The sequence below is a fragment of the Salvia splendens genome, chromosome 4, assembly GCF_004379255.2.
Source record: "Salvia splendens isolate huo1 chromosome 4, SspV2, whole genome shotgun sequence".
In the NCBI taxonomy this organism is placed as follows: Eukaryota; Viridiplantae; Streptophyta; class Magnoliopsida; order Lamiales; family Lamiaceae; genus Salvia; species Salvia splendens.
In genome coordinates this window covers 28508667-28519795 of record NC_056035.1, presented here as the reverse complement: position 1 = coordinate 28519795, position 11129 = coordinate 28508667, and the positions used below count along the sequence as shown (strand labels likewise).

The following is an 11129-nucleotide window of genomic DNA, read 5'->3' as shown; positions in this document are numbered from 1 at the left end:
GGATCCTAGAATATAAAAGGGAAACTTGTCAACTTATTATAGCAATGAGTGATAAGTTTATTTCCCAAATTCACTTCTCTTTACAAAGTTCTCAATAACTTTTGTCTCTGTCTCACAAGAACCTCTCTTGCGTGCAGTAACCACCGATCGCCGAGCAATTTTCCACCGGTCATCACTTCTTATACGTCTATAATGTATCAATATGTCTATAACGTATCAATATGTCACACCAAAAAGTAGTTTTACTCCAACTAATTTTACACAAAATTAAAATTTTACACCATTTTTTTATTATATAAAAATTTTGTAGTAGCACCATATTTGGTGTTGTTATATAGAGAAATCTTGCAGTGAGTTTGGATTTGATGTATGATTAGAATAGTTTTCTATATCAAATCTCATTTTCAGTAGTATATCTGGTTGTACATGATCTTTGAATGGTAAAAATGAGAATAAAGAGAGAATTTTTAGATTTTAAAAAAATGAAATAGGAACATTGAGTGCTCATATATTTTCCTCGTTTGAGCATTCTAATTATTTTATGAGGTATTTATGCTTATGTTTGCTTATTTAATGAATAGACCCCTTTATATGCGCAACAAATTATTTTTTTTTCCAATAGAATTATTGATTCGACTAAATTTATGTTTCATTTCCATTCTTATATCCCAACAAAGCCAAATAAATGTATATACATAGTAAATAGTTCTCCGTCCATAGTATATGTTCTTTGTCTAAAACAAAAAAATATTACTTACTTCGGTACATAGTATTCCTTCCGTCCCACTTTAAGAGTCCTGGTTGGAAAAAACTAATAAAAAATACTTACAATTTAATTTTAAAAGTTTTTAAAGTGTGTCCTAATATCCACAACATTTATTTATTACACACTCAAACACTTTCTCAAAACAGGTGCCAAAAGTGGGTCTCAATATCCACTACAACATTTATTTATTACACACTCAAACACAGGAACGTGATCAGATCAATAAGTGAAATTCTGTCAAATATAAAAGCAAATCTCAGTTATTGGATCTTGTGATGTAACCGTTAGATTAATGTCATGTGTCATCTAATAATGTAGATTGTGTAGTCTAATAATGTAGCTAAGCTAATAATGTAACGCGCTTTAGTCTAATAATGTAAATTGTGTAGTCTAATAATGTAGCTCGACTAATAATGTAACACCTTTAGTGTAAAAATGTAGCTCGGATATTAACATCACAACCATCCAATCTAAGGATCCAAGGGTTGAGATTTGCTTTGTTTTTTTTTTTACAGAATTTCACTTATTAACCGTAGTGCACCCCCTCAAACACATTCTTAAAACATGTGCCTAACTCAACTGGAAATCCTAAAGCGGGACGGAGGGATTAGTAATCATTTTGTCATTTTAGTACGTTCCATAGTAGTGGAGTCATTTCCCTTTTTAGTAAAAGTCAACATATTTCTTTTTACCTATTTTTTCCCTCTCTTACTTTCTTCTCACTTATACTTTATTATTTTTTTATTTAAAATATTACACACTTTTTTCTTAATCATTCGTACCAATTGACATTTTTTTTCTTAATCTTCAATGCCAATTGCTATAATGGGTGGTAGTTAACAAAATAGATAAAGGTATTTTCGGAAAAAAAGAGAAAGTTATGTACAAACATGAATAGGGCCCACTTAATTGACCAATAGCCCATGGTAATAGGGGGAAACCACGACCACCCATAACAGTCTCCACGAAAAAAATGAGCATTGAAAACCACGACCACGAACACCATTTTTTTCCGCCCCACGCCACCACCTGAATAGGAGAGAGTACTATTTATAATCCCCAAATCAAAGCCCCAAAACCACAATCCAAATCCGAAAATCACAAAATCCAAATTTAAAAAAAAATGCACAAGGCTTCGTCCTCCAACTTCCTGGGCCCCGACGGGCTCGACCTCTCCAACTCCTTCTTCACCCAGATCTCCGGCGCCGCCCCCGCCACCTCCCCACGCCGCAACACGAAGATCACCGTTGTCGGCGTGGGCAACGTCGGCATGGCGATCGCGCAGACCATCATGACCCAGGACCTCGCCGACGAGCTCACCCTCGTCGACGCCAACGCCGACAAGCTCCAGGGCGAGGTCCTCGACCTCCAGCACGCCGCCGCCTTCCTCCCCCGCGTCAAGATCAACGCCTCCCTCGACTACGCCGCCACCGCCGACTCCGACCTCTGCATCGTCACCGCCGGCGCCCGCCAGAAGCCCGGCGAGACCAGGCTCAACCTCCTCCAGCGCAACGTCGCGCTCTTCCGCCACATCGTCCCGCCGCTCGCCAAATTCTCGCCGGATTCGATCATTGTGGTGGTTTCGAACCCCGTCGATGTGCTGACCTATGTGGCGTGGAAGCTTTCCGGATTTCCCCCGAATCGGGTTATCGGGTCGGGTACCAATCTGGATTCGTCGCGGTTTCGGTTTCTGATCGCGGATCACCTTGACGTCAATGCGCAGGATGTGCAGGTTAGATATTTCTTTTTTATTTTAATTTATTTAGTTGCCACTTTTTTTCGCGATCTACTTTATGCAACTCACTCATTGTCCCTATAAAATGCATTTATATTAGATTTTTCGAAACAGTAAATTCCCAAATTTCTAAACTTTCTTCATTTTGCATCATTTTAAAATTTGCCAATAAACTTTCAGGGGTACTTCCTTCTTCACGAGTTTTAAAAATATTTCTTACATCCTAAATATTGCTTCACGTTTACTCCCTTCGTCCCCAGAGAATATGCACTTTGGGAACTACACGGGCTTAATGCAAAACATGTAAGTAGAGAGAAAAAGTAATTAAAGTAAAATTGGAAAGTGTATATTCTTATGGGACGGACTAAAAATAAAAAATGCATATTCTTGTGGGTTGAAATTCTTGTGTGATGGAGGGAGTGTCTTTTACCATAAATAGTAAGTATTATCATAAATAGTAAGTTGGTCATATATTTAACAAACTAACTTTACTCATATTTTATTAATAATCAATATAAAAAAATGAGCCTCATATTTCACTAATTTTTCTAACCCACTATCCTTTACTTTTTTTAAAACTCGTGCCCATAACAAGAGTGAGTCCTACTGTGGATGGAGGGAGTATAAAGAAATGAGTTGAAAAAGTGTATGGCACAAGGGTTTTACTTTTATATATTAATTTTATACTCCACGTCCTATAAAAATATGTGCACTCTCCATTTTCATCCGTCCCACAAAAATGTGTACATTCCATTTTTAGAAAGTTATATCAATATAATAATGTATGTTTCACTATCCACTAAAACTACTTTAACTATTATTCTTCTTCTCTCTCTTACTTTACCATACAATTCTCTTCCTCTCTATTTACCATTTTTTTCTTAATTCCCGTGCCATACCCATTGCCTATATTTTATGGGATGGAGGGAATAATAAATTGTGAGTGAAACTGATTAGTGCAATGTGAGGTCCATTACCAAAAGTTATAAGGTGAAGTGAGATAGTTAATAAGGAACGAACCAAAATAAAAACTGGAATACATAATGGGGGATGAGAGTATAATTTATTCTAATTTTGTAATTAAATTGTTGGCAATTAAAATAAATATATAAATATAACTATCCTTTTATGAGTGCTCATAAATAATTGAAATCATCATATAAGTCTTGTAGGCCTCTCCTCCTATCACCAATTAATTTTTGGATGATACCTACATATTTTCAATACTAATATTATTGATGCGTTATTATTTTACAATTAATCATGATTTTGACTTAGTTACGTGACATTTCTAACATTAATTAAAATGACATCACGTTTAAGGATCAAACAACACCATATTAATTATAATAAATTGAACTTTTATTTATTAGATTATGATTTATATTAAACCATATTAGAGTAAAATTTTTAATTAGATGCAAATTAAAATAAATCAATAATTTGTTAATTTATAGACTGGTTTTTAAAAATTGATATGCAAAATCTGAATATTAGTGAAAGTTTAGAAAATCTCTCTTTTTAAAATGTAACCGACAAAGGTAAGCGAAAATAACTTATTCTCCGGTTTATCAAAGAGTGTTTATTTTTTTTGGAAATGAAAGGATGTTTATTATAATTAGACGACGATTGTGGTAATTCCAAAGTGATTGATTAGTTCATTTGTCGGGTATTGCATATACCACCGGCCACATATTGGAAATTGATCTAACCTTTATTTTATTTTCACTTTTTAGGTCCTCTAATGTGATATAGCGGGCTTTTTCTTCTTTTGTTCTAAACTAGAAATTAGGTTCCTTATTTGTTCTAGACTTTTTTTTTGTTCCGGATTTGGGAGAGACGCATGACCCTCATGCGTCTCCTTTTAATGAGACGCATGACAGTCATGCGTCTTTCATAGAGACGCATGAGGGACATGCGTCGTTAATTTTTTAATTTTTTTCGCGCAAAGACGCATGAGGATCATCGTCACTGGCAAAGACGCATGATCATCATGCGTCGCTATTTCTAACCTGGTTCAAACAATAAATGAAATAAGCACTTCAAATGCGGTGATGATAAGCACGTTGGGTGACATGACACCTGAACCAATAATTGCTAGTCCACTAAGATAGGTAAACTCCTAGAGGGCTGATTTTCTATCCGACAAATAAAGGGTGGTAGACCATCCTAGCCTATCACGTTATTATATTGTGAAATGTGTGGTCAAATCACTGGACAAATACATAAAATAAGGGGAGGTGGACCATCCTAGCCCATCACATGATTTATGGTGTCAAATGTGTGGTAAAATCACTGAACAAAAACCAACAAATTAAAGCAATAAAAACCACTGACAACCGGAGCGAAGCAACAAAAATAGCGACGCATGATGATCATGCGCCTTTGCCCGTGACGCATGACCCTCATGCGTCTTTGCCCGAAAAAATTAAAAAATAAACGACGCATGTCCCTCATGCGTCTCTATGAAAGACGCATGACTGTCATGCGTCTCATTAAAAGGAGACGCATGAGGGTCATGCGTCTCTCCCAAATCCGGAACAAAAAAAAAGTCTAAAACAAATAAAGAACCTAAGTTCTAGTTTAGAACAAAAGAAGAAAAAACCCGTGATATAGCCCACTCCACCAACTATATTTTATTTTCACTTTTTCATGAGAACGATTTACTGGTTCTTTCTTGTCGATATAAAAGAGTTAATCTTGTCTATACTTTAGAAATTGAGGATTTAATGCACATGACACTTATTAAATGTTGGAGCATATTATTATATATATTTCCTACGGTATGAACTATTTTTTTGTCTTTTTCTAAAATGTATGAATTTTCTATTCAACTATACTACTAATATTCTAATAATGTGGATATCACTTTCACTTAATATTTTAATAATGTGGATATCACTTTCACTACACTACATTTACTATCATATGTGTACCTCTCTCTTATTTTATCAATTATGCAGTAAAACACATGCTCAACAAAATGTTCATTTTTTTAATGGACTGGGGGAATATAAAAATCTTGTGTCGTTTGTCAGGAAATGTGTGTTTGATCTAGTTATGTGAGAAAAACATGTCTTACAGAGTAGTTCGTTCATAAATGATCCATGTTCTGCTTTCATTAGTCAATATTCAGTGATTGGAAGTTATGATTTATTGATGAGTTACCCAAAATATTGAAATTGCATCATAACCAAATATAAAACCACCATCAACTAGGAACATAAAATGCCCCTTGAGATGTCATGTTATCAAAGTAAAACAGTCAAAACTAGATGTTACTATTTTCCAATAACTAACTAAACCAATATGTGCCTAGGCCTACATCGTTGGGGAGCATGGCGATAGTTCAGTTGCACTATGGTCAAGCATCAGCGTTGGAGGCGTGCCGGTTCTAAGCTTTCTAGAGAGACAACAGATTCCCTACGAGAAGCAAACGCTCGAAAACATACACAAAGAGGTTGTGCAAGGTGCCTACGAGGTCATACGTTTGAAGGGCTACACTTCTTGGGCTATAGGCTACTCAGTTGCAAGCTTGGCTCGTACGTTATTGAGGAACCAGAGAAGGATTCATCCCGTCTCTGTTCTTGCAAAGGGTTTCTACGGTATCAACGGAGGTGATGTCTTCCTCAGCCTTCCAGCTCAGCTTGGCCGGAGGGGCGTCTTGGGCGTCACCAACGTGCATCTTACTGATGAGGAGGTAGAGAAACTCAGGAACTCGGCTAAGACCATTCTTGATGTCCAGAGCCAGTTGGGGCTTAAATGAATGAATCATGTTTTAATGTTTTAATTTTTTTGTTGTAATGTTTCTATATATGTACTTGACCTTGAGAGTTGAGAGTATTATGATTTATGAATGCAGATATATTTTGCATAGATGGATATTTTGTAAATTGGTAATGGTGTGCATGACCAAGCTCATCTCTTTGAAGATTTGTTGCAATGTATTGGTGTAATTTACTCTTTGCTAACACTGTTTTAGTAGACAACTTAACTTGTAAGCTCCCAACATCTTACATGGTATCTGTTTTAAGGAGTTATAACTTTTTAAATAGTAACTTTTAGTCTTGTTAAGGATTTTATAAACTTGGCCAAACATGGAATAAATTTATAAATCCTAAATCACTTATTATGTATTTTAAAGGAGATGCAAATTTAGCATGAGAACATAGTAGGGCGTGGGTGGTAAGTGGTAACCCTGAAATAGCCTGAAAATGCACTATTCATCATCTCTATCTATCGTTAGGTAGGCTTGAAAAAGAAGCGGGTTTCACACTCCCATATACTACTATCTCTATCTCTGTGTGGAGTGTAACTCAATCAGGGAGGAAGGCAGGTATAAGGGCCACTCATTTCTCTCTTGTTCTGAAAAAAATTGTTCTTCCATTTTTGCCCTCATCTCTCTCCGATTTGAAGCAGCTGTTGCCCTTGTCTCCCTCCATTTTTGCTGGCCATTTCTCCAATTGACGGAATCAATATCGTCGTCTTGGAAATTTCAGTCCTTCGTTGAAGTGAATAAGCTAGAATACATGATGAGGAGATGGCACCGGGCGGGGAGTAGCTACAGATGAAATGGGCGATGGAGGCGCCGCCGATGATGCAGACTGTGAGGGAGTGGGCGTGTGAGTGTGAGAGGAGTATGGTGCAGAGTAGAAGGGCTCTGATTTAGGGATTCATCGTGGTTTTAAAGCATCTCCAATAGCAATAGGCCAGCCATAAGTCAGTCATGGCCTAGCCATAAACTCTTCTTGCCACATAATCAGCACTAAAAACTCATCATGCCACATCATCAGGACAAGCAATAGGCCAACCATAGCCTTGCCACAGTAAACAAAATTATAAAAATAAATAATTAACAATCACACAAAATACGGAATTAAATTTACGACACAGATACGGGAAAACTCAATAATAATATTGAAAATTTAAAAAGTACATTAATTTAAAAAAGTACATTAATTAAAAAAAATTACATTAATCTAAATAAAAACTCCTCCGCCACACACGAGCCCCCCGCCTCCACCTCACTCCCCGCCATCGTCGCCGCTATCCAGGACCCCCAAATCTGCGGCATCTGAGCCCGCGTCTGAGCCCCCCACCTGTGCTGCGGCGGGATTCAAATCGGCCCGCATACCCACGAGCATTGCGTGAAGAAAACTCTTCTCCTCGGGGTTAGTTACCGCCCTCCATTCAGCTAAGATCTTGTACATCTGAGCTCGCGTTTGTTGACGCACGAAGAAGAAGAGCTCGGCTGTCGACCCGCCAACAGGGGGGATGCCGACTGGACCTCCTGGGAGGCCTGGCGAGCCCGTTGAGCCCGCTTTTGACCAACCGGACGAGTGCGGCGAGCAAACGCGGGAGGGGACGGGAACTCCTGTACATCCTTGGGGAGGTCGTGGGAACCGCCGCTACTGCCGCCGCTGTAATCACCGGCATAGTTCAGGCGCTGCTTCTTCGGCCAGCCAGCATCGACACCTGCCCGAAACTTCTCGGAGTCCATCAGCACCTCATAGCAGTTCCAGTAGGTGAACTCCCTATAAAGCCCGGGCACGGGGAAGACTTTCTCTGCTATCCTCCTGCAGTCGTCCTCAGTTTGGCCACTGGTCTGCATGCGGATGGCGTTGGTGTACAAGCCCGAATATCGGGAGACCCCACCCCTGATTCGGTCCCACCCCTTCCGGCACTCCTCCCCACTGCGTGGCCACCCCTCCGGGCAAAATGCCTTGTAGGCTGCTGCTATTTTAGCCCACAAGTTGACGATCCTCTGATTGTTCGAGGCGAGAGGATCATCGCAAACACTCACCCACGCCTTGGACATCGCGACGTTCTCCGTGTCCGTCCACTTCCTCCGTGCCGGGTTGTCGTCATCAGCCGGCTGCGACGACTCACCGACCACCCTCTTGCCCTTCCCCTTCTTCTTCTTTGGCGCACCCCGACCCCGCCCTACTCCCCCCCGTTTGAACGGGGGTGTCCGCATCCCCGAGATCTATCCCCAACTCCTCTAAGGAGAAAGTACCACACCCAGTGAACTGCGTCTCCGATGGGGTCGATGTGTTTGAAGAAGCAGTCACAAAATCAAAACTGGGGCGATAGACGTTGTCCCCCCCCTCCCCCCCCCCCGACGTCCCTTGCATCCCCGGGTACCCCGGCATCATCTCCATCCTGGGTTGCATCCCCGGTACCCCCTGCCCGCCCGGCATCCCCTGCCATCCCGGCATACCACCCCCGGATGCCATCCCGGGCATCATCTGCTGCCAAGGGTACATATTGTAGTACCTGGCCATCGGACCCCATCCACCTCCCACGGGTACCGTGGGAGTTTGAGACCCGCTCGTCCCTGGAGTAGGCTCGTTGTTGTACTCCATTTCGCGTCGTTGCTCTTGTACACAAATTAAGATAGAGAGAATACTCGTTAAAACTAGTGGTGCAAATAAAATGACGTGCAAATCGCGTATATATAGTGTTTCGAAAATTAAATAATAATAAAAAAATCCGCTGGCCGATCGCTCGCCGATCGGGAGCCTGCTATGGCGGCCAGTCAATCGGCGAGTGCACGGGAATCGGAGTGCGCTCGCCGTTTTTCTCGCCGATTTGGCATTCGCCTGCTGAAATGGTTCGACGAGCGGACCGACGAGCGCCAGGGATCGGCTAGCCGGTCCGCTCGCCGCCATTGTGGATACAATGGTTCAACCGGTCGGACCGGTTAAACCAATGGTCAAACTGTTATAGTATTATAAATATGGTAGTGTTAAAATGCAAACTCTATGTATTTACAAACTCCAAACTCCTCAACACAGCATCAACACAGTTTCAACACAATGTCAACTTAGTGTAAAGTTTCAATATTTTGATGTCAACACAATATCAACAAAATGTCAACACAACATCAACTATTGGCATTGTGTTGACATATTTGTTGCTATTATTTTGTCATCTGTTGACATTTTCTAACGATCCAGATCATAGTTTGGAGTTTGTACAATATTTAGAGTTTGTATTTGATTACATCCCATTGTAAGTATATATATATATATAATTAAATAATTATATAATACACATAAATATAATAAATGGTAAACTATAATTCATAACATATAAAAAATATTAAACCTTGTATATAATTAGTTATAAATATAATATAAATATAAAAAAATATTCAAATATTAAAATTGAATATATTTTTTATCAGTAAATATAATTACATACATAAATTATTAACTAGTGTAGATGGAAATATAGAGTTGTGTTATAGCAAAACTCAATCTTATTGCCGAACCACTGAACCACACCTATAGATGTCATTTTTAGACAATATGAATGTCATTCTTAGTTTGTTTTATGTCATGATGGTACGTATGACCTAAAATGATTTAAAAATGACATTCGTATTGTTCAAATCCGGATTTTATAAAATGACCTAAAACAAACTAAGCCTGACCTAAAACAAACTAACAATATCTTACAATGACCTAAAAACAGGCTAACCATGACGGGTTCAACAGTTCGGTCTTTAAACTTAGTTTAACATTGATTATAACCCTGAAAATATAATATTATATATATAAAAATAGATAAAGTTCATATTATTTTAAAAAAGTGTATGTGACGAAGTAATATTATAGAAATATTAAAAAAGAAATTAGATAGTTTAGATAAAAATATACTCTAAAAAATATTAATATTTGGTAAATGGTAAACTATAGTTATTAATATGTAAAAAATATTAATTATACTATATCTCATAAAAATAACAATAAATTTAGTTACTAGTAAGTATAATTAAAATTTAAGATATAATAATTACAATTAAATATATATCATAATTAATAATTACTTAAAATGAATTACTATATTAGTTTGGGTGTATAAAATTTCTGTCTATTATAAAAATAGTTAATGTTCATTACATTTCCGAAAGGCCTTGTGGTGGAGTGGTAGAGGTGTTGATATTTGGAGTAGAGGGGTTGCAGGAGCTGCTGTGGCTGTTTAGATGAGCTGTGCAGCTGTCTTGTTGCAGTCTTTATTCAGCCTGAGGGATGTTGGAGGCATGGCCCCTCACCCTGGTTCGGTTTCAACTGATTTTGCTCGGTGTTGGCAGTGTCTAAGGCTAGCTGCTGAGGCTGCTTTTCCTCGTGGCCTCGCCCTCTCGGGCTTTCTGCAATTTTGGCCGAGACGGCCCCGTGAAGAAGGCCGAAGTAGTTGCTAGGGATTCCGAATTTGTAATTGCATAGTTCGACTTTAAATTTTCTTTCTTCAACGTGTAATAGCTAGTTGAGTTGTGTATTTCGTTTTTCCTTTATTTTCATCATCAATATTTGTAATACACGATATAAATTGGAACTTCTAAATATCGTGTTTTTTTTGTTTACTCAAGAATATACACAAATGCCCTTCCATTCTCTTTCCTCTAATTTCGAGTCTTTATTTCATAAATTCCGCGAAATTAGATCGCGGTTATTACATAAAACATGTAATTATTCAAACATGTTATTCTCTACATAAAAAATTTCGCCTTCGACCGGTTTCACTGGTTCACACCAGCTTAACATGTTGGCGGCTTTTAAAGCTTTACCGAACCGCTGGCCATTTCGCGGTTGGACGGATTGGTCCAACCGTGAACCGGCCGAT

At 38.7% G+C, this 11129-nt stretch overlaps 1 protein-coding gene across 1 annotated transcript; it reads left to right on the top strand.

Moving 5' to 3' along the window:
• Nucleotides 1-1709: 1709 nt before the first annotated feature.
• On the top strand, nt 1710-6377 carry LOC121799317 (L-lactate dehydrogenase B-like). Its single transcript, XM_042198642.1, has 2 exons — nt 1710-2498; nt 5821-6377. Exons 1-2 carry the CDS (start codon nt 1890-1892, stop codon nt 6265-6267), a joined length of 1056 nt encoding a protein of 351 aa, XP_042054576.1. The 5' UTR covers nt 1710-1889; the 3' UTR covers nt 6268-6377.
• The last annotated feature ends 4752 nt before the right edge of the window (nt 6378-11129 follow it).